At 45.5% G+C, this 25,324-nt stretch overlaps 1 protein-coding gene across 1 annotated transcript; it reads right to left on the bottom strand.

Moving 5' to 3' along the window:
* Window positions 1-23,411: 23,411 nt before the first annotated feature.
* On the bottom strand, window positions 23,412-24,248 carry LOC147965782 (uncharacterized). The gene has a single exon (XM_087530603.1). It carries the CDS (start codon window positions 24,246-24,248, stop codon window positions 23,412-23,414), a length of 837 nt encoding a protein of 278 aa, XP_087386729.1.
* Window positions 24,249-25,324: the final 1,076 nt, after the last annotated feature.

Below are 25,324 nucleotides of genomic sequence, written 5' to 3' on the forward strand. Positions count from 1 at the left end.
ATCGATCTCTCGCTATACATATAGCTAGCTAGGTCCTTATAACTCGTTTTTACCCACACGTCAAGCGATCTACCTCATTAGTTGTGTCTCTCCCTTCCTCCGACAAACAACAATTGATCTACCAATCTAGTTAGGTTTTCTTACCAAACACATGGTTCCCCTTCATCATCCATGGATGCGTCCCGACAGATCTATCACGAACAGGCACACACAGAAACACATCCCCACTCTTATTGATAACATTGCAGTTCCACCCTCAATTTGTCTAGTAGGCCTCTCCCACCATCTTCGAGAAGCAACTCCATCACCCATCCAGCACTCTACCCCTCTCCCTCCCTCTCCCTCCCTCTCTCTCTCCTCTCTCTCTCCCATCATATTTCCCGTGCTTCAGTTGTGTATGGATGTCGACCGATCTCCCTCAAGACATAGCTGGGTCTCTCCTTCTCAACACATATACGAGTCGTTCTACCTCTATAGTTAGGCCTCTGCCTACCCCTCCCACCACCCCCTCCCCCTCACACACACCGATACATTGAGCGCTCTATTCATGTTTCCCTGCCACACACAAACTTGACGTGTGCCCTCTAACGTTCCGGTAGGCCAGTCGCCCTATATCTTTGACTTGTACACACACACAATTTTGATGGCTCTCTTCATCGATCTTGCACCCACCCACTTGATCCTCTCTTCAACTCTATCGATAGCTATGACCCCTCCCTCTCTTCTCGTGGATTGCCCGGCCCTCTATATATGATATGGATAGGCCTCCATTTCACACACATTGCATGCAAAATTTTGTTTGAGATGCCATCGACACATAATCCCACAAATAATTCACGAAATCAACCCCCCACCCCACCCCACCCGAAAACAAAAAACACTCACGAACACGGTTTGTATCTCTCACACACACCCACGTAGGTGGGGAACATGCACGAAGAGAAGAGGTGCATGCACGGCGCACGTACTCCCGTCTCTTTCCCAACCACACCCGTGCGGGTACACGGTGGAGCTCATTTATGTACGAAAAAGTAAGCCCACGTGGTAATTTGGCATGTGTACTAGTTTTCCACTTGGTGGAGGGAGGATCGTCTACCACGGGTGAACAAACAAATTGCGACTTGACGTGTTATGTTAAAAAAAGAGGCAAACCATGTGGGGCCTACCTTAGAGGTAAGGCTCTATACACTGGAGTACTTTTGATGTGTCCCGTCATCTCGCAGAACGAGGAGAAGCTTGCTTAGTACGCCATCTCCCCCGCCCACGGGCGCGGTGGCTCGCAGGATGAGATAAAGCTTGCTTACTACGCCTTACGCCCGCTCCCTCGCCCATGCGCGCGGTGGCTCGCAGGACGAGGAGAAAAATTTACTACTCCCTCCGTTTACTGCTCGTCCCTACTACCTTGGTTATAGAGATTATATCATATTGTTTGGAATATATATGTCCTTTAGTAGATTTCAATATGAACTACTAGTACATACTCCAAACACTGATGTATATAGACGTATTTTAGAGTGTAGATTCACTCATTTTTCTCCTATGTTGCACTCTCCCTCACCCCTCGACCCTCGCCCACGTGGTGGACATGCAGCAATTCATTCGGTCTCATATAGCCAGAACGATATATACTGCACTACCATTATTGCTCGACTTCCTGAAGAGGTGAAGAGCCAATCACAAGGTCAATATTTTGGAGATGCCAAGCGCAAGGTTATAGGAGAACGAGTAGTAGGTGTCGCGTCATTTATAAATAAAGTTTTTTTCTTCAGTGGCACATACGCAATATGATAGGTTCATATGGAGAGAAAAGGAGTACATAGTCAGGACGGGCCAGCCTACACGGTTGCTTGCTGGGGTTGCTCTCTTCACACTCTCTTGCACAAAACGATTGTGGCCACATCTCTAACATCCCGGCGGATCACGTCCGCTTGGGGAAGGGGTGGATGCTTAGTGTAGATGCGGTGGCCGTCGCCGACGGCGAAAACCCACTATCGGCTCGTCCCGAGCAGGGGCCCCCACGGTTCTCTCTCACAAAGCCGGTGAGGTTGCCTTCGTCCCTTTCTCACTGCCACGACATGGGCAGTTGTCGCCTCCCGCCACCCTCCTCAAGGCTGAGCTACGTCCCTCCGGTACAACTCCCTTTACAGCTGGCTTGCACCACTGCTCCAGCTGCCCACATCACTCCCTGTGGATATTTCTCTACTTCTTTGCCCCGCACATACCTCTACTGACTTCTACGTACTGTATTTGTGATGAGTTTATGTCTCATCAACTAGTCCCAGTAATCTTATTCTAATCACGCTTGTTCAATTTCTTTGCCACAGGGATGCTCATCTTGATTTTGGTGAAACTGCACAAAATGATCCGATGGTCAAAAGGTTGCAAACTTCATTTATTAGGAAGCTCGAACGTTACCAGCAAATTGAAGCCTGGTCAGGGTTCACGGTTCAAGGGCTAGGGACTGCATGGATCGTTTTTTTCTTTAGCTGCCTCTGTTCCAAAATAAGTGTCAACTTTAGTAGTAGTACAACTTTGTACTAAAGTTTGCACAAAGTTGAGAAACTTATTTTGGAACGGAGGGAGTACATATTTGCTATGATCTGTCAATCATTGAGATGCAATAGCATGCATGTTAGTCTCCTTTGTATTTGATGAAATGTTGCAACGGGCAACCTTGGACGCAAGATACATGTAATAGAAGCTGGAAGCTTCATAGCATTGTACAAATTTATCTCGCTGATAAATTACAGTACGTACTATACTAGTACTTCCTCCATTCCTAAATATAAGTCTTTGTAGAGATTTCATCATGAACCACATGCGGATGTATATAGATGCATTTTAAGTGCAGATTCATTCATTTTGTTCCGTATGTAGTGGAATCTCTACAAAGACTTATATCTACTAGTAATAGCTAGCCCCCACTACTAGGAATTCTCTATCCTCTCCTTGAGCCACGTAATCAAAATTGATGTAGCCATTAGATGAAGTAAATCAGTCCATAATAGCCGTCTGATCTTGACATTAAGAGGCTCCGCACTAAGCCACATGCACGCATGTAGAAATACTGTGCCACATGCATGTGAGTGGGTTTTAAATCACATCAACATGTCTCATGCAAGCATGCACCGGTAGCATGCATGTAAGTGAGCTTTTAAGTCCCATTAGCATGCCAAAAAGAAAAATATAATCCCATTATGCAGTAGGAGTTCAGGAGTTTGCTGATCTTTTTTCCTTACGTGGGATGATCTAAATGATGATGGGAGTTTATTTAGTTTGGCTACCACATTTGTCATGCGGTTATAGAGTTTTTTTGTTCTATGAAATCGATAATTTTGCGCAGAGAGATATACCGCTGTTCCGCGCCAACGCGTGGGGACTCATCTAGTAATATTTAGGAACGGAGGGAGTACTATGTAAAGAGTTAGGTGTCGCACGGTGATAGTAGTGTGAGGTGGGCCATGTAATCACTGAGCTTGCGTGTTTTCACTGCTCTTGCATGCCTCCGCTGTAAGAATGGAGAAAATTGTAATCCAGTAGTAGTAGTATACCTCCTTTCGCCGAAAGCGTGGGACATCCAGCAGTCCTACCACCTCAATAATAAAGACCAATGAGCCGTCAAATCACATAGACCCAACAGTAAGTTCGACGGACAAAGCAACCATCACTCTTGCGCCAGTGAGAGGTCGCGTCCGCTCTACCCAGGCATGAATGCGGCATCGATTCTTTGGAGCGGCACTGACCGTTTCGGGCGGGAAGCGCGCACGGGCGATGGAGGGGCTTTGGGTGGGCCAGGCTGGTCAGGAGCGGGCATGGCAGCTGTCTACATGTCCCTACCAGACACGCCCGGAAACGAGAGGATGCACCGACTCTCATGGCTAAAATCGTACACTACACAACATCTCTCTATAGGAGTAGGTCGATCTGTCGCTCTCTCTAACACACACATGGTGTTAAACACACACACACACACACACACGCACGCACCTTGGTCCTATTGCACCTTCTAACGTGAGTTATTACACCTAGACGGAGGGAGTAGTAAGTATACGAGATACAGTGGCACACTGACTTAAGTCGAATACAAGTGGCCAAAATTTGTGTGCATGTTATAATAAGGATTCACTTAAAATAGTATGTGAGCGAACAGAGGGATCAATTGGACAGTGTTCCCGAGCAGTAGCGAGATGTGTGAGGTAAGATACACCGCTGGCGCTTTTTATTTTTCTTATTAATTTGTTTGTTTCACCCTCTGACTGGTGGGACCCAACGTACTACGTGGAGAGAGGTAAGGTGACTAAGGCTGCATTATTTCTGCACCACTATGGATAGTCTTACCACCAAAGCCACATGACACGATTATGATTGAAATCCCAATAACTCCCACACACACAAAAAAACATGGCATGCTTGTCACACGAATGCAGGAATGTATAAAAGATTATTTCCCTCTCGATGAACATAACGGGAGGGTTGTGTAGCTGGTTAGCCTGTTCGCTCACTCTCTCACCCTCTCCCGCTGGAGCCTCAGCGCTTGTAGTTGCTCTCTTCACACTCTCTCGCCCTCTCCAGATCTAAACAAGACTTAGTTGGCCTCTCTCTCCCCTCACTACTGCTCAAAGAGACGGCAGGATCCGTCCACCATGAAGGGAAGGAGGCTTAACGCTGTCGTCGTCGGCAAGGGACTACCGGCGCAGCTGTTCACTTTCCACCCAGCGGCAGCGCGGGAGGCCCTTCGACCCCTTCTTCTTCGCCGCCATCCCGTCGCCCACCGAACCACGCCCCAAGAACCTTAAGGTATAATTTACTTACTCCACATGCATTGCTCCAGCTGCATGTATACCATGAATCTAGGACGTGGTTCAAAGAGGAAACGAGTGGGGGAAAGTAGTGGGAAAAGTTGTATATAGCATGAATCTAGGACGTGGTTCAAAGAGGAAATGAAGGGGGAAAGTTGTATAGCATTAATCTAGGACGTGGTTCAAAGAGGAAAGGAATGGGGGAAAGTAGTGGGGAAAATTGTATCGCATAAATCTAGGATGTGGTTCAAAGAGGAAAGGAAGGGGCGAAAGTACTAGTTCAAAAAGGAAAGGAAGGGACAAGGCTGTAGAGTTTGAGTAGGACTAGATTTGCTGCGCTCACATAGGGAAAGGCGTCTAAAGATAACAAAACTGGGACCAACACAAATATGCTCCTTGGTTGCTTGTTATTTGTTGCAACAGACTGTGCATGACCACAGTACATCGGTAGATGCACATGGTGCTGGTGCGTCCACTGTCCCGTGCAACTCATTAGCTGTTGTTAATCTAAGGCCCTGTTTGGTTTAAAAAACCCTAGTCCCTACCTGCTGGGTTCCAGGGACTAAACATGGTCTAGAGGTTATTAAATGACATGCTAAAAGACCATGTTACCCCTATTAATGAACTAATAGAGACAAGGTGCGATGCATGGCAGGGGCAACTGTTGGAAAAAGTCCCAAAAAGACTCCCTCGGGGTCTTCTTTCTTTGGTCCCAAATGCCCACTTTTAGTCCCTAAAAGTCCCTTCTCTTTGGTTTAGATGGGACTGACACGGAGTTTTTTTAGTCCCTACACCAAAATGTCCTTGTAAACAAACACCCTCTAATAATGCCGCTGGAAAATTGATGTAATGCCACAGTTAAAAGCAAATTACATGTTTAACGAATTTTATTGTTAATATAATCTCTATGTTAATATTAATCAATGCCACCATTTGAGAAATGCTAATGGCTTTCTTTCTTTCCCATTTAGATAAGGTAGATGCTTCTTTTTGTTGGCTTCTGTGTCATCCACCATTATTGACCACTAATTGTTTCCTTTGCACCTATGTGTAAACAGGGTTATCTGCTTCACCTCGTTGTCATTGTGACCTTTTGTTGCACTGCACAAAACAATTTTGTTTTAAGAGTGTTATATGCAGTTCAACCAAAATGTCACATCGACAACGTTGCTTGATTGTTTGATCTTAGTGGAACTGCACAAGAGGAGATCTTACTTCCTATCCGTTAAGGCGAATTTGGTTCAGATCTTCTTCTTGTGAGTTGTTTGAATTCCGCATCATGAGTGGTCAGTACTAGCATTCTTTCACATGATTCTGCAGTGTGCATTCATATGTTGTGCTACTTGTACGATAATGTTGCTTGATTTTAGTGAACTGCACAAATGGAGACAAGACTTCCAATCTGTATGTGCACTGTAATATCCCATTGAGGTAAGATAAGGATATTTCACAACTGCTGGCCTGTATTTTGCCACTTTCATCAGAAAATTAAGTTTAGTACTATACTTGTGCTCCCTAATTGACATGCCAAATCTTACATTGAAGGCGAAGCTTGTTTGTTATTGAACCAAGTGATGAAGGGGAAGAACAAGGGGAAGAAAAACAAAAATCAACTCCCGGTGCTGTAATGAAGCACTGGAACTGTGATGACACAAGTAATGATATAGTTTTGCGTCTTAATTTATTGCTATGGCTGGAACGAGAAATTGTTTTGCCACTGATTTGGTGCCACTCTTAATGTAATATGTAATTATCTCTACTTGTGCAAACAGGGATCTTCTTTGAAGATACCATATATTTTAGTGGAACTGCACAAGAAGATGTTGGAAACATTAAACTAATCGAGGAGTATATAGTAAGCATGGCCACCACCGTAGATTGCAACAGATGGTTCCGGAGAATTGCTTCATCAATATGCTCTACACAATAAGCCTCCTGACAAAGGTTGGTACTCGCCCACTGATTTCATCCATATGATTGAGCTTTGTCATCTCTATTGGTGTTGTGCTACTGTTTAGATACTGTCATGAAAAAGTGGTATTGTCCTTGAGAAGTGCTTCATCTGTGTTGTTTTAAATATTTCCTTTCCTTTTTTTCGAGCAAACAGTGATGCTAGCATTTAGTAGTCCTCTTGTCTTTGCACAACAGGATCATCTTCCTCTGAAGAAGAATATGGAGTACGTGAAGTGACAAGTTCCGATTATGCCAGGATGAAGAAGCCTTGTCTATCTTATCATGAGAAGGAGCAGTTGAAGGATGGTTACATTACTCCCCACAAGAAGAAACCAACTTTAGCTCACAAGGACTGACAAAATCTCCATTTTTTTGCTGTGATGCGCGAGTACAATGTTGTTCTAGGATTCTTTCTGGTGAGTTCCATTTTTCTAAAAGTGTGCTCTACATGGACCATGTATGTGCCTGTTGAAACTGTCAATTAATAGTACAGTTTGCTCTATACTAATCACTTTTTGTATTTGTGCAAACAAGGATGCTCAGCTTGATTTCAATGGGAACTGCACAAAATGTTCATGAATACATCAAATCATTCATTTCCAGCACAAGAAAGGAGGTGCCGATAAGTTCAAGGCGTTGCAACATATAAGGGCGAAATCATACAAGCTACGCGGGAATTTGGTTGATTTTGGTGGAACTGCACAAAAAGAACAGCTGGTTTACTTAGCACGAGGTGCCATGTCAATGTCCGAACTGATGGCAAACCCTGCCCATTCCACAATCGTAGGCATTTGATATTTTGGAATGGGACAACCTTGTCAAATTTTGCTCATTGATTTTAGCAAGACATGCATTTGATATTTTCGAATGGGACGCCCTTGCTATCAGCAGCGTCAATCAATTTTTTCTTTATTCTTTAGTTGTGAAGTAAATATTGCCTCTGACATGTGAGTCGCTGAGATGCATAATCATCGATTGTTTTGAATGTTCTCTATGAATTGCCAGGCCTGTGTGTTTGATTGCAATGTACAGAAACACTAAAAACTGCTCAAACTCTTTGTACTCCTTCTGTTCCTTTTTACTTCGCACATTGTGAAAGTGCATACTTTTTTGTATAAGATTGGTCAAAGTAGAGATACTTTGACTGCAGACAAAACTTGTATGCAGACTAGAAAGGACCAGAGGGAGTACATGTGAAACTGCTGCAAACGAGGTGATCACCCTGGGAATAATGCTAGTACATATTGTTTTGCATGTTCATCCAATGCCAGTGATACAGGAATTCGAACTACTCGAAATAAATTCATTCATACACGGTCGGATTTCATATAAATATGCCAGATTTCATTACATTTCATACATTCTTCAACTAAAAAGGGGTGCGCTAGAGGTATAATTAATTAACTGACGCTACCCACCTGTGTCCCGCTGAGCCGAACAGAAGCTTCAGTGACTTAACTGCAGGTGCAATTGCGTAACTGACATGTGCCTGTTGGGCCCACATGTCAGTTAGCCAACTGCACCAGCATTTAAGTAGAAGCAGCGTTATTCTCCAGCAGAACTCCCCGACTCCACGTCGCCGCCAAGAAGCTAACCGGCTGTCAATGGTCAACCCGCCTAGCTTGGCTTCAACAGGAGGGTAGCAGCGGTGGCCTTACTTGGACCCGAGCGGCAGCGACTTACCGTGTTCTACTCTTCCTCGTTTTCTGTGTGGCACGGCCTCGTTGGTAGCAGGGCGGGGCCTCGGTGGAGCCGACGATGTCCTCTGTCTCGTTGTTGGTGGGCTGCGCCTCAGCGGAGCGGTGGAAATCCTCCCCCGTGTTGCCGGCAGGGTGGGGCCTCAGCTGTGCCGGCGATGTCCTCTGCCTCATTGTTGGCGGGGCGGGGCCTCGGCGGAGTCGGCGGTGTCCTCTGCCTCATTGTTGGCGCCGCGGGGCCTCGGTGGAGCAGGGCCTCGTCGGAGCCGGCATTGTCCTCTGCCTCGTCCTCGGTCTCGCCAAACAGCGCCTCGCCCACTTCATCGCCCTCTTTGCTAGCCTCTTTGTAGGCGGCCGCACACTCCGCCACCCGCATGCGCTCCCGCCAGCGCTCGAGGCGGCCCTTGCGGGCGGAGCGGTCCGAGTCGAGCAGCGCCTCCTGCTCCGCCCGCTCCGCGGTGATCTGCTCCTCCGCCTGCAGATGCTCCTGGAGGAGATGGTGGTTGTAGGCGCCGTCGGCCTGCGCCTCTCGGAACTGCTCCTGACGCATCTGCCTCACACTGTCCATATATTGGGCACGGGCCTCGCCGATGGTCATGGTGCAATGCACCGGCGAGGATGGCGCGGAGGAGGGGGTTTGCGCCGGACCGTCGACTACCGTGTTCTCCATTGGGATGTCGTCGTCCTCCGGCTGCCTGCTGGCCAGCCGGTCGGCAGCAATGGCTGCCATCTCCTAGTGGTCCGTCGTCCGCCCGTCCCGAAGAGCACTGGAGCGCGAGGAAGCCACTGTGGGCAGTAGTGGTGTGGATAGGAGAAAGGGAACATATGCGGATGACTGCGGCTATGGCCGGCGCAGCAGTTTATATAGTAATGGTGGGCAGGCGGAGGGACGGACGTGTGGCGCCGGAGTAGCCGTCTCGGCAACGGCGTATCATTAATGTGGGCGGCAGATGGACGGACGGACGACACTTGTGTCGTTTGAAGGCAGAGCAATCGCCTGCACCGGGAAGCGGGGCGGGCAGCGTTGACTGTTTCGGGCGGAAAGCGCGCGCGGGCAAGGAGATGACTTTACTTGGAGAGGATGACAATGGGGACCCACCAGGTCCATAGCCTCACGTACGCAAGTGCCTCCTTATTATATATATATATATGCATAAAACTATACTCCCTCCGTCTAGGTGAATAAGTCGTATTAGAAGGTGCATCACGACCTAGGTGCAAGCAGATTGGTGGAAAAGAAGAATATTTCTCTCTTCTAAACACAACATTTAATCACAGCTGTTAAGAGGATGCCTTATTAGCTACCCATGCAGGCCATCATAATTCATAGCATGCAAAGCGCTTTTATTTCTTGCCTAATAACCGCATGGACGTGCTGCATGCATTGGTCCTTGCCCGAGCAAAAAAAAGGGAGGAAAGGGGTTTCCTCGGGAGACAACGAGGCAGAGGTGGAAGCGCTCGCTGGAGTTATTTATTTTGCTTCCCCCTGGTTTCCTGACATCACGGTCCCACACCATTGCCAACCTATGTAGTACTAGTCAAGAAATGAGAGAATTGCACAAGAAGCGGCCGACAGCTGGGACCAAGCAGCTTGAGTAGTATTTGTGTTTTTGAGGTGTGAGCACTGCAGAGTTTTTTGATGTTTAGCCCCGATATTAAATTTTCTCCTCTGAACAACAACGAAAACATCGCTGCAGGTATTAACTGGGCGGGCTATCGCCCGTCTAGCCCAGGCCAGATATCCAGCCCAGATATTAATTTTTTTCAAGCTGAAAATGGCTAGCCCAACTATACTTTTTTTAGGAATACCCAGGCAAGGTCAAGTTGTTATTCTCCGCCCTGCTGGGCTGCAAATCTTTCCTAGGAGGGATGCATTAGGCTTAGCAAGAAAATGGGCTTTAAGAAATAATAAATGGGATGTAATTATAAAAACTGGGCAGTTACTATAAAAAATGCAGCAAACACGTGATTACTTTATAAAATATTACTTTTGGATATTGAAAATTTTAATTTCATTAATTGTTGCGAGCGCAATGTTTCGTTAGATTTTTACGTAATATAAATTTATATTGAAATTGCATTTAATCCGACTAAGAATTTCAGGATAAAAATATTTCGGATCCCATCAAAATGTGGGAAATTTTATTGAATTCTGTTTTGAACGGTTGGTTGAAATGGGCTGTACTTTTAACAAACTATAAACGGGTTGTAGTAAATTCCATTAGAATTCAAAAATGGGCTACACATTCTTACAAATCTCAAATGGGCTATAAGTTCTCTTCCACACACTTATGGCCTTACTAAGTTGACGCGTCCCCTAAAAAACAGAGTTGACGCGTATGCAAGGCTTTGTCAACTTATAGTCAACACACGGTTCTAGCAGAAGTGGCCGTTGGATGTCCATCCAACGGATGCCGTGATTCTTCTTCAATCTCGGATATTCTAGCTTCACCCGCCCAAAAAATGATTCCTCCCCCTGGCATCTGGGGCGCACCGTTTCGGAAGCTGACCTGTGGGCCTACTAAGTTGACGTACCAAGGGCTTTGTCAACTTAGTCAATATAAACGATTCTAGCTCCAGTGACCGTACGATGTCCATCCAATGGCCGTAGTGCTTCTTCAACCTCTGGTCTTCTTGCTCCAGCCGCCCAAAGCAGCGCCGGTCGTGCCGCCTACTCCTGCCTCCCGTTGCCGGCTATGCTGCCGTGGAGGCCTCACCGCCCCCTACTATTCCCACCGCTGGCCAGGCCCTGCGGCGACGGCAGCCTCACACCGCAGCCAAACGAGTGAACCCTCATACTCCTCTCCGTGTGGGCATCCACTGCCGCATCTTCACCGGCCCTGCATCCTCCCCTTCCTAGGCCTCGCCGTTATCCACCGCCCTGGTGCTCTCGGCGCGGCGTGGTCAACATGGAAGGATCGACTTCCATCGGACATGGACTATACGTGGAGAGGCTGACAGCTGGGTCTACGGCGGCAGCAAGGAAGTGCCTCCTTATTACGCGGAAAATAATGATTCCTCCACCTGACAGCAGGGACCCACCGGACGGGCCACCAGTATTTTGTGAAAAAAATCGTTTCCCCCTGACTGCTGGGACCCACCGGACGGGCCACCGTATTTCGCGAAAAAATGTTCCCCCCCGCTGTCAGCTCGGACCCACCGGAAGTGCCTCCTTATTACACACAAAAAAATGAATACTCCCCCGGCTAGCTGGATCCACCTTGCTGGGAGGCTGACTTGTGGGCCTACTAAGTTGACTGGGACGAAGGGCTTTGTCAACTTAGTCAATATGAACGATTCTCACTCCAGTGACCGTACGATATCCATCCAACGGCCGTAGTGCTTTTTCAACCTCTGGTCTTCTTGCTCCAGCCGCCCAAAGCAGCGCCGGTCGTGCCGCATGCTCCTGCCTCCCGTGGTCGGCTGTGCTGCCGTAGAGGCCTCACCGCCCCATACTATTCCCACCGCTGGCCAGGCCCTATGGCGACGGCAGCCTCACACCGCAGCCGAACTAGTGAACCCTTGTAGTCCTCTTCGCGCGGGCTTCCACTGTCCCGTCGTCCCCTTCCTAGGCCTCGCCGTCGTCCACCGTCGTGGTGCTCTCCGCGCGGCGTGGTCAACGTGGTCAGGGAATGACTTCCATCGAAAGAGTACTGTACGTGGAGATGCTGATAGCTGGGTCAACGGCCACAACACAGTTTTTTGTGATTTGCCAAGTAAGTCGCTTTGTCAGGCCTGTTGGGCTACAAATCTTTCAAGACGAGGAGAGCTTTCATTCGGCTGGCCGAGAAAATGGCCCATCAGTAATGAGAAATGGGCTGTACATTTTTAAAACACATCAAACCAGCAATTAGTTTCAAATATCTTTTTTTTTCATTTCAAGATTTTAAATTACATTAATTTTTATGCATGGAGAATTTGTTGGATTTTATATTGATATACATTTATTTTTAAAATTAGTTTGAATGTGAGTCGAAATTTCGGGATTAAAAACAGTTTGGACCGCACCGAAATATGCAAAATTTTATATAATTTTTTAACCGTTGCCACAATATGGGCTGTAATGCTAACAAAAAGAATTGGGCTGTAAATTATTAGAAATAATGGCAGAGGGGTTGTATGCTGTTTTCCACAGATTTGAGGCTTTTCTAAAAAAAGGTTGACACACAAGCACTGACTGTTGGATGTCCATCCAACGGCCGTCGTGCTTCTTCAATCTCTGCTCTTCCTGCTCCTGCCGCTTAAACAAGCGCCGGCGGGACTGCCTGCTCCCTCCTCCTCGCGGCCGGCTGTGCTGCCGCGCAGGCCTCACCGCCCAACCGTACTCCCATCGCTGGCCTAGCCATCCCTCTACTCACCTACACCTACTGTTATTCTCCGGCGACGACAGACGAACCAATAAACCCTCGTACAGTCATACTCCCCTCCGCGTGGGAAACAACTGCCGAGTCTTCCCTGCCTCCGTGTCGTCCCCTTCCAAGGCCTCGCCTTCGTCCACCGCCCTGGTGCTCTCGGCGCTGCGTGGTCAACGTGCTCAAGGAACGACTTCCATCGAACGTGGACTGTACGTGGAGAGGCTGACAGCTGGGTCCACGGCCGCAGCAAGGAAGTGCCTCCTTATTACGTGGAAAATAATGATTCCTCCACCTGACAGCTGGGACCCACTAGACAGGCCACTGTATTTCGCGAAAAAATGTTTCCCCTGACTGCTGGGACCCACCAGCTACATCTTCGCACGCAAGGAAGTGCATCTAGGCAAAAAAAAAACAATTCGCCCCCTGACTGCTGGGACCCACCAGCTACATCTTCACAGGCAAGGAAGTTCCTGACAGTCGGGACCCACCTGGTCGAAGAATACGTAGCGTTGTCATTCTGGTCGCGAATGTGTACGTACATACTAGTCGATGTAGAGGCGCGCATGTGTCGTAGTAGAGGCGCACACGTGTCGTAGTAGAGGTGCGCACGTAGCATGTACACGTACATACAGCGGCCAGGGTGCAAGAAAGAAAATACGGCCACGTATCTGTACATACGGGCGGGGTCTCGAATGCCTACTCGCGCATACGTACGGCCAGGGATCGTGTACATTGTTGGGTCAGAACGGAGAAACATCGTCGTCGTCGTGTTCATGGGGAGGCAACGGAACGCGTGGGAGCCAACCGACTGGGTCGGAACGGAATGCGTGGTCGTGTTCATCGGGAGGGCTTGGATGGAACATGCGATGTAAACGAGGCCTGGCGTACCGCACAACGGAGGAAACGGACCTCCTACGTTCGAAACGGGGTCCTGTTGATCAGGAGGGGTCTGGCGTAGCACAAAACGGAGGAAACGGACCTCCTACGGTCGAAACGGGGGTCATGTTGATCAGGAGGGGTGTGGCGTACCGCAAAACGGAGGAAACGGGCTTGTGTTAGAGCGCTACGGTCGAAAAGGGGGTCCTGTTCATCGGGAGGGGTGTGGCGTACCGCAAAACGAGACTCCACGGGATACTATTCATCTCCACAGTCGACCCCCTGCAGCCTCCACGAGCTACTTTTCATCCACCGTCGACCTCCTCCAGCCTCCACCTGTGACTGTTCATCCACGGGCTCCTGTTCATCCAGCCTCCACCGCGCGCTACTCCACCGGCTACTGTTCAACCAGCCCTCTCCACGGGCTCCTGTTCAACCGCCCCTCCACGGGCTACTGTTCATCCTGCCCTCCACCGTCTACTGTTCATCCTGCCCCCACGGGGTGGTCCTGTTCATCCAGCCCTCCACGGGGACCTATTCATCCAGCCCCAACCGGCTCGATCGATCGGGGTCCTGTTCATCCAGAGGCAACACCACGGGGTCCTGTTAATCCACCCCCACTAGGAACTGTTCATCCACCCCCCTCGCAACGCTCACTATTCATCCAGAGGTAGCTTCGATCGGCTTCAGTTAGCAGCAGTAGCGAAGGAATCGCTCGATCGGGTTCAGTTAACAGCCATCGATCGATCGCTCGGGTTCAGTAACGCGTAGCCTGCAGTGCAATCGCTCGGGTTCAGTTAGAGCCCAACGCCTCGCTCAGGTTCGTTTAGAGCCAACGCCTTGCACACACGCGCGTACGTGTATGAGAGAAACGCGCATCGCTTGGCCCCCGACCTCCCACCGTAACCGGGAACTCCCCGAAATTTTCCTCCCCCTCGCTTCTACCACGGTTTTTTCCGTCATGGACGGCCCAAGGAATGTCATGCAGCTGCGTCTCCGGCCCGCCCAGGACGAACAGCCCATTTTCTGTCATGATTTTTTGTCATAGAAGTAGGAGCCCACCACATCTATGATGATACCGGGTTTTGTCACAATTATCATCATAGAAGTGTCATATGTATGACAGAATTTTTTTCGTTCGGCCCAAAATGTAACGGATGTGTCTTTTTTTGTAGTGCATGATTTACCATAAACCATTTTATATGGAGACATACCCATAGGATTTTTATATGCAGTTCTATAAGCCCATAGTGCATCATCAAGTTTCTTAGACCAATTCTTTATAGATCTATTAACAGTCTTTTGCAAAATTAACTTAAGCTCTCTATTGCTAAGTTCTACTTGGCCACTAGACTGTGGGTGGTAAGGAGATGCAATTCTATGATTAACATCATACTTAGCAAGCATTTTACGAAGGGCACCATGAATAAAATGTGAACCACCATCATTCATTAAATATATAGGGACTCCAAACCTCGGAAAAATAACTTCTTTAAGCATCTTAATAGAGGTGTTATGATCAACACTACTAGTTGGAATAGCTTCTACCCACTAAATAATGTAATCAATAGCAGCTAAAATATGAGTATACACATTAGAGGAAGGAAAAGGTCCCATATAATCAAAGCCCCAAACATCAAATGGTTCAATAACAAGTGAATAATTCATAGGCATTTCTTGACGTCTACTAATAGTACCAATTCTTTGACATTCATGACAAGATAAGACAAACTTACGGGCATCCTTGAAGAGAGTAGGCCAATAAAAACGGATTGCAATACCTTGTGTGCAGTTCTATCTCCAGCGTGGTGTCCTCCATAAGCCTCGGAGTGACACTTGCGTAAGATCTGTTCATGTTTATGCTTAGGTACACAACGTCTAATAACACCATCTACTCCTTCTTTATAAAGATGTGGGTCATCCCAGAAGTAATGTCTTAAATCATAGAAGAACTTTTTCTTTTGCTGGTATGTGAAATTAGGTGGTATAAATTTAGCAACAATGTAATTAGCATAATCAGCATACCATGGAGCAGTACGAGAAGCATTTATGACAGCTATTGTTCATCAGGAAAGCTATCATCAATAGGTAGTGGGTCATCAAGAAAATTCTCTAACCTAGACAAGTTGTCTGCAATGGGATTCTCAGCTCCCTTTCTATCAATAATATGCAAATCAAATTCTTGTAGCAGGAGAACCCATCTAATAAGTCTAGGTTTAGCATCCTTCTTTTCCATAAGATATTTAATAGCAGCATGATCAGTGTGAATAGTTACTTTAGAATCAACAATATAAGGTCTGAACTTGTCACAAGCAAATACAACTGCTTAGAATTCTTTTTCAGTAGTAGCATAATTTCTTTGAGCATTGTCTAAAGTTTTACTAGCATATTGAATAACATTTAATTTTTTATGAACTCTTTCTCCTAGAACATCACCTACATCATAATCACTAGCATCACACATGATTTCAAAGGGTAAATTCCAATCAGGTGGCTGAACAATAGGTGTAGAAATCAAAGCTTTCTTAAGTATTTCAAATGCTTCTACACAATTATCATCAAAGACAAAAGGAATATCTTTTTGTAATAAATTAGTCAGAGGCCGGGAAATTTTTGAGAAGTCCTTAATGAACCTCCTATAAAAACTGGCATGACCAAGGAAACTTCTTGTACCTTTGATGTCCTTGGGTCACGACATCTTTTCAATAGCGTCAACTTTAGCTTTGTCAACTTCAATACCTCTTTCAGAAATTTTATGCCCCAAGACAATACCTTCATTAACCATAAAGTGGCACTTTTCCCAATTCAAGACAAGGTTAGTTTCTTCACATCTCTGCAAAACTCGATCAAGGTTGCTCAAGAAATCATCAAAAGAGGATCCATAAACAGAGAAATCATCCATGAAAACTTCACAAATCTTTTCACAGAAGTTAGAGAGTATAGCCATCATGCATCTTTGAAAGGTAGCAGGTGCATTACATAAACCAAAAGGCATACGTCTATAAGCAAAGGTACCAAAAGGGCAAGTAAAAGTAGTCTTTTCTTGATCCTCAGCTGACACAGGTATCTGAGAGAAACCAGAGTAACCATCTAAAAAGCAAAAATGTGTGTGTTTCGATAATCTTTCTAGCATTTGATCAATAAAGGGTAAAGGGTAGTGATCCTTTTTAGTGGCTTTATTTAATTTGCGGAAATGAGTTACCATCCTATAACCTATAATAATTCTTTGTGGGTCATCTTATCATTAGGAACAATAGTAATACCTCCCTTCTTAGGGACACAATGGACAGGGCTTACCCACTGACTATCAGCAACAGGATAAATTATACCTGCTTCAAGGAGCTTTAATATTTCCTTTCTTACCAGTTCTTTCATCTTAGGATTTAGTCAACGTTGGTGATCAATAACTGGTTTGGCGTCTTTCTCCAAATTTATTTTGTGTTGACATAGAGTGGGACTAATGCCCTTAAGATCATCAAGAGTATATCCAATAGCAGCACAGTGCTTCTTCAGAGTTTTCAGTAATCTCTCTTTTTCATGCTTTGAAAGGTTAGCACTGATAATAACAGGATATATCTTCTTTTCATGAAGATAAGCATATTTCAGAGTATCAGGCAATGGTTTAAGCACAAACACGAGATCACCCTTGGGTGGAGGAGGATCCCCTAGGATTTCAACAAGCAAGTTGTGTTTCAGAATAGGTCCCTGTTTAAAGAATACTTCATCTATTTCCCTTCTTTCATTCATGAACATATCATTTTCATGGTCTAGCAAATATTTTTCTAAAGGATCAGTAGGAGGCACGTCAATAGAATCAAGACCAATAATTTCATCTTTACTAGGAAATTCTTTATCATGGGGTTGTCTACGAAATTTAGCAAAATTAAACTCATGAGACATATCCCCTAAACCAAGAGAAACAATATCCTTATTGCAGTTTATCTTAGCATTAACAGTATTCAAGAAGGGTCTAACAAATATAATGGGACAAAAGTCATCTTGTGGGGAACCAAGAACAAGAAAATCAGCAGGATATTTAACTTTACCACACAAGACTTCAACATCTCTAACAATCCCAACTGGTGAAATAGTTTCTCTATTGGCAAGCTTAATTGTAACATCAATTTCTTCTATCTCAGCAGGTGCAATATCATGCATAATTTATTTGTATAAGGAATGAGGTATTGCACTTGCACTAGCACCCATATCACATAAGCCATGATAACAATGATCTCCTATTTTAACGGAAATAACAGGCATGCCTACAACATGTCTATGTTTATTCTTAGCATCAGGTCTAGCAATTCTAGCAGCTTCATTGCAGAAGTAAATAACATGCCCACCAATATTATCGGCCAAGAGATCTTTAACCATAGCAATACTAGGTTCAACATTAATTTGCTCAGGGGGTTTAGGTGTCTTAATATTACTTTTGTTAACCACACTTGAAACTTTAGCATGATCCTTTATTCTAACAGTGAAAGGTGGGTTCTCAATATAAGCAGTAGGAACAACAGGATAATTATAAGTGAGTCTTTTATTCAACTTTAATAGGTGCAACTACTTTTACTTCAATGGGAGGATTATATTTAAACCACTTCTCCTTTGGGAGATCAACATGAGTAGCAAAGGATTCACAGAAAGAAGCTACGATCTCAGAGTCAAGTCCATATTTAGCGCTAAATTCACGAAAAGCATCGGTATCCATAAAAGATTTAACTCAATCAAACTTAGGTGTCATACCTGACTCCTTACCTTCGTCGAGGTCGCAATATTCAGTGTTGCGTTTAATTTTTTCCAATAAATCCCATTTGAATTCAATAGTCTTCATCATAAAAGATCTAGTACAAGAACTATCGAGCATGGGGCGATTACTGAGAGAAAGTCGAGCATAAATTTTTTGAATAATCATTTCTCTTGAGAGCTCAAGATTTGGGCATGATTATAACATTGACCTAAGCCTCCCCCAAGCTTGAGCGATGCTTTCTACTTCGTGAGGCCAAAAATTATATATATAATTACAATCACGATGAACAAGATGCATAGGCTTAAACTTCTGATGAAATTCCAATTTCAATCGCTTGTAGTCCCATGATCCCATATCATCACATAGCCTATACCATGTCAATGCCTCTCCCTTCAAAGATAAAGGGAAGACCTTCTTCTTGATAACATCATCGGGCATACCTGGAAACTTGAATAATCCACAAACTTCATCCACATAGATTAAATGAAAATCGGGATGCAATGCTCCATCTCCTGCAAAAGGATTAGCTAGCAGTTTCTCTATCATACCCGAAGGAATTTCAAAGTAAACATTTTCAGTAGGTTCAGTAGGTTGAAGAGCAACTCTTTGCTCTACTGGTCGGGGTGAAGATACCCCGAACAAGCCCCTCAAAGTATTATGTTCCATAGTAACAAGTGACAGTAAATTTCAGCACACTATATAAAATTTTCCTTACCAAATTCCACCTACCAAAGGCGCTTCACTCCCCGGCAACGGCGCCAGAAAAGAGTCTTGATGACCCACAAGTGTAGGGGATCTATCGTAGCTTCTCGATAAGCAAGAGTGTCGAACCCAACGAGGAGTAGAAGGAAATGATAAGCAGTTTTCAGTAAGGTATTATCTGCAAGCACTGAAATTATAGGTAAGAGATAGTTTTGTGATAAGGTAATTTGTAACGAGTAGCAAGTAATAGAAGTAAATAAGGTGAAGCAAGATGGCCCAATCCTTTTTCTAGCAAAGTACAAGACTGGACAAACTCTTATATGAAGGAAAGCACTCCCGAGGACACATGGGAATTATCGTCAAGCTAATTTTCATCACGTTCATATGATTCACGTTTGGTACTTTGATAATTTGATATGTGGGTGGACCAGTGCTTGGGTATTGTCCTTACTTGGACAAGCATCCCACTTATGATTAACCCCTATTGCAAGCATCCACAACTACAACAGAAGTATTAAGGTAAACCTAACCATAGCTTGAAACATATGGATCCACATCAGCCCCTTACGAAGCAACGGATAACCTAGGGTTTAAGCTTCTGTCACTCTAGCAACCCATCATCTACTTATTACTTCCCAATGCCTCCCTCTAGGCCCAAACAATGGTGAAGTGTCATGTAGTCGATGTTCACATGACACCACTAGAGGGATGACAACATACATCTCATCAAAATATTGAACGAATACCGAATTCACATGACTACTCATAGCAAGACTTCTCGCATGTCCTCGGGAACAAACGTAACTACTCACAAAGCATATTCATGTTCATAATCAGAGGGGTATTAATATGCATAATGGATCTGCACATATGATCTTCCACCAAGTAAACTAACTAGCATCAACTACAAGGAGTAATCAACACTACTAGCAACCCACAGGTACCAATCTGAGGTTTGGATACAAAGATTGGATACAAGAGATGAACTAGGGTTTGAGATGAGATGGTGCTGGTGAAGATGTTGATGGAGATTGACCCCCTCCTGATGAGAGGATCGTTGGTGATGACGATGGTGATGATTTCCACCTCCCGGAGGGAAGTTTCCGCGGCAGAACAGCTCTGCCGAAGCCCTAGATTGGTTCTGCCAAGGTTCCACCTCGTGGCGGCGGAGTTTCTTCCCCAAAGGTTGCTTATGATTTTTTTTCTGAACGAAAGACCTCACATAGCAGAAGATGGGCATCGGAGGGCCACCAGGGGGCCCATGAGGAAGGGGGGCGTGCCCCCACCCTCGTGCCCAGGGTGTGGGCCCCCTTAGGTACTTCTTTCGCCCAATATTTTTTATATATTCTGAAACATGCCCCCGTGAAGTTTCAGGACTTTTGGAGATGTGCAGAATAGGTCTCTAATATTTGCTCATTTTCCAGCCCAGAATTCCAGTTGCCGGCATTCCCCCTCTTCATGTAAACCTTGTAAAATAAGAGAGAATAAGCACAAGTATTGTGACATAATGTCTAATAACAACCCATAATGCAATAAATATCGATATAAAAGCATGATGCAAAATTGACGTATCTACGGCGAGGCGATATAGGGCGGTCCCGCCCCTATAGTGACGGGGCCGGTCAAACAGGGATGACGACCCAGGGGGTTGGGTGGGCCGGCCAGCTGGGGTGGGTTAAGGCCGAGTAGGGGCAAGGGCCTCTTTCTCATTTTCCCTTTTTCATATACTTTTACTCTTTTGTTTTTACAGGAATTGCTTTGCAATATTTGAGCTGCCAAAAAGGATTCTGAAAATGTGGGACTTGGCCACATAATTATATTGAAATAGTTGGCACTGCCACAAAAATATTGTGAGGCTTTTGAAATAGTTTGCAATTTTTACAAATTAAAAAGGCATTTAATCTATTGTTTTAGCCACTGTTTTAAATAGTTTAGTGCACTTAAACACTTTGCAAAAATGTTGGTTCACTACCAATATTAGTTATGGATTATTTGGCACATGATGAACATTTTTGTTTTCATGTTTGAGAAACTTTGAATTTCACTTAGCATTTGAATTTGCATTCAAAGGGGAATTTCTAAGAGACATGAGAAAATGATGATCAAACACTTGTTTAGCAAAATGATTAACTTAACCCTAGTGATTACTGTAGCATCATTACACTGGGGTGTTACAACTCTCCCCCTCTAAAAGAAATTCTCATCCCGAGAATTAAGAGGTAGAAGGTAAAAGATCGGGATATTCAGCATGGAGGTTATCCTCGCGTTCCCAAGTGGCTTCATCTTTAGTATGATTCGACCATTGCACCTTGAGGAACTTGGTAACCTTCTGGCGGGTTCGATGTTCAGCTTCTTCAAGAATGCGGATCGGATTCTCTTTATAAGTGTGATCATCTTGACCTTCAATCAATTCCGGATCCACTTCACGTTCCGGGTCCTTGAAGCAACGACGAAGTTGCGACACGTGCAAGACGTCATGGACGTGAGAGACCGAGGGGGCAACTCCAGTTGATAAGCCACCATCCCACGACGGACCAGAAGACGGAAGGGACCAATGTAGCATGGAGCTAGCTTGCCTTTGACTCTGAACCGATGAGTGCCTCTCAAAGGAGTGACACGCAGATAAGCTTGTTCACCAGGTTCATAAGTTGATCCCCAGTGTTTCCGGTCATAGTTTCTCTTCTGGCGGGACTGGACCGCCTTGAGATTATCCTGGATAATGCGAACCTGCTCTTCAGCTTATTGAATAATGTCTGGACCAATGAGCGTCCGTTCCCCAGTTTCTGATCAATTCAGAGGGGTTCGACACTTACGTCCATAGAGCACTTCAAACGGTGCCATATTCAAGCTGGCTTGGTAGCTATTGTTATAAGAGAACTCCACATAAGGGAGAGATTCTTCCCACTTCTTGCCGAAAGAAATAACGCAAGCCCTAAGCATTTCTTCAAGAATTTGATTGACTCTCTCGACTTGGCCTTGGGATTGGGGATGATAAGCAGTGCTCCAGGTAATATGAGTTCCCATTGCATCTTGGAAACTATCCCAGAACATTGTAGTGAAAATGCTGCCATGGTCTGAACTAATCTCCTTCGGAATGCCATGGAGAGACATAATTCTGGAGATATACAAGTTTGCTAATTGACTAGCAGTAATAGTCTCCTTGACTAGCAGAAAGTGTGCAACTTTTGAGAATTGGTCGATGACGACAAAGATAGCATCGTTACCTTTCTGAGACTTGGCAAGGCTAGTGAAGAAATCCATTTGTATCTTATCCCACTTCCATTCAGGAATCGGAAGCGATTGCACAAGTCCACCTGGTTTCTGATGTTCTGCTTTGAAGCGACGGCGAACGTCACACTCTTCGATATATCGAGCAATGTCTTGCTTCATCTTAGACCACCAGTACTTCTGACGAATGTCTAAGTACATTTTGGTACTTCCCGGATGAATAGAGAGAGGGGTGTCATGTGCTTCTTTCATCACCTTCTCTATCATAAGCTCGAACCGGGGTACTACAATATGATCTCTGATGTATAAGGTTCCATCTTCACCAAGTGAGAAATCTCTGGATTTCTCTAAGGCAAGATCCTTTTCCATCAAATCAACATGAGCATCTTTGGCTTGAGCAGACTTGATTGCTTTTATAAGATTTGGTTCCAAAACAAGGTTATTCAAAGAACCCTGTGGAACTAGTTGAAGGTTCAGCTTGCATAGCTCTTCATAAAGGCGGGGTTGAGCTTTGTAGACCATGTGATTGTTGCAATATGACTTGCGGCTGAGGGCATCGGCCATGACATTAGCCTTGCCAGGGGTATAGGATATATCGCAGTTGTAGTCAGCAATAGCTTCCATCCATCGTTGCTTGAGGAGGTTCAGATCTGGCTGAGTAAACATGTACTTCAGACGCTAATGATCGGTGAATATCTCGCAACGATTACTGAGAAGGTACTATCGCCATAGCTTCAATGCATAGATAACCATAGCAAGCTTGGGTAGTATTCTTCGTGAGGACGCACTTGACGGGAGGCATAAGCAATCACTCTGCGCTCTAGCATTAGGACACAACCTAATCCTTGTCGTGAAGCATCACAATAGATGAAAAAGTCTTGCGAGAATCAGGGGGAGCAAGCACTGGGGCAGAAGTCAGCTTGTCCTTGAGTGCCTGGAAACTTTTCTGATTCTAAGGAAAATTCCTCGAACGGTGACCTGGAAGGCCACACTTGAAGCACAAACCATCATTGGGATTGAGAGAAGGAGCTTGAGCTGGTGCAGTCCGAAGATGCTACCTCGTTGGTGTAGGAGGGAGACGCGATGCAGCATAAGACTGTCTTGGAGCAGGTGCAGTGGGACGATACATGCTATGGGGAGTCCATATCCGATGCTTCTGCGCTGACGGGCCCGAAGATGAGCCAGTGTCACGGCTACACCTAAGGGATCCCTGATGTTCCTGCATACCAGTTTCAACTTGAATAACCTTGTTCACCAAGGTGGCGAAGTCGGCAAAGTCATGAACGAGCAGTGCTAGCTTGATATTAGGGTGAAGTCCATCACAGAACTTTTCTTGCCTACGAGCATCAGTTGCAATGTCTTCTTCAGCATAACATGACAAGTCCAAAAATTTCCGCTGATAAGCATCTACATACTTGTTGCCTTGGGTGAGGTTGCGAAACTCACACTTCTTCCTGTCCATGATTCCCTGAGGAATGAAACCATCACGGAAGGCAGCATGGAAATCCGGCCAAGTGATGACTGTTCCAGCAGGTAGGGCACGCCTGTGGCTGTCCCACCATTGAGCAGCAGAACCCTTGAGGAAGAAGGATGCGAAGGTGACATAACTAGCAGGGGCCACACTAGCAGACTCCAATTCATACGTGATGTTGTGGAGCCAGTCATCAGCATCCAGAGGCTGTGTTGAGCTGCGGTAGATAGTAGGGTTGAGGCACATGAAATCGTGCAGAGTTATTAGGGCTAGTTGTTGATTCATGTTGGGGCGAGGAAACTGAGCCATTATTCCTTCCATGAATTGACGATTTAGCTCAAACTGTTGCATCCTTCCAGCCATGAATTCAGGCAGTGGTGGAGTGTTGCCACCATGGCCATGACCAGCGGGTCTAACCATCCTGCTAACATGTAACATGGGTAGTTCAGCATCGAGCGTTTGTAAAGACCAAGGATCATTCATGATGCAATATGCATAATGGAAGAGGTACGATGGATACCACATAGTAGTCAACATGACAATGTGTCTACTATTCAAAATACTATCACTACTAGGGAAAACCTTATACACAGAATCTTACCAGCAACGTTGGTCAAAAAGATGCGCTACTACTACTTACCTCTAGCGCGTGGCGAACAAACGCGCTGCAACTAAATTTATAGCAATAGCGCATCTCAGGGAAGAAGCGCTACAACTATAATTCCCCTGGTGTCCTTGCCAGGCTACCAATAGTAGTAGCGAGCTTAAGCAAACTGCGCTGCTGCTAAGTTTGTTGTAGCAGCGTGTTTTACGCAGAAAGCGCTACTGCTAATGAAAGGAAAATAAAATGAAAAACATATAGAAAAGTAAATGAAAATGAAAGAAATAGAAAAGGGGGAAGGAAAAAAGAAAATGTGAAGGAAAATAAATGAAAAGTACAAATAAAGGAGAAAGGCATAGCAGCAGCATGCTTTCAGGACATGCGCTATAGCTAACTTAGCAGTAGCGCGTTTTGTCAGCCAGCGCTATAGCTAAGTTAGCTATAGCTAATGTAGCAGTAGTGCTTTTCCTGGTTCGTGCTGTTGGGGAACGTTGCAGAAAACAAAATTTTTCCTACTCGTTTCACCAAGATCCATCTAGGAGTTCAACTAGCAACGAGCCATCGGATGCATCTACATACCTTTGTAGATCGCGTGCGGAAGCGTTCAAAGAACGGTGATGATGTAGTTGTACACGACGTGATCCAAATCACCGATGACCAAGCGCCGAACGGACGGCACCTCCGCGTTCAACACACGTACGGGACGGGAGACGTCTCCTCCTTCTTGATCCAGCAAGGGGGAAGGAGAGGTTGACGAAGATCCAGCAGCACGACGGCGTGGTGGTGGATGCAGGGCGTCACAGTAGCAGGGCTTCGCCTATACTACGAGGAAGAGACGTAACGGGGAGAGAGGGAGGCGCCAGGGGCTGAGGTATGAAGTCCTCCCCTCTCCTCA

This window comes from Triticum urartu, chromosome 6A, assembly GCF_056163025.1.
Source record: "Triticum urartu cultivar PI428250 chromosome 6A, HENAU_Tu73, whole genome shotgun sequence".
Taxonomy (NCBI): Eukaryota; Viridiplantae; Streptophyta; class Magnoliopsida; order Poales; family Poaceae; genus Triticum; species Triticum urartu.

Bases quoted from the DNA above. Each gene is read 5' to 3' on its own strand.
- LOC147965782 (XM_087530603.1), bottom strand. From the start codon at position 24,248: ATGGTTAGACCCGCTGGTCATGGCCATGGTGGCAACACTCCACCACTG.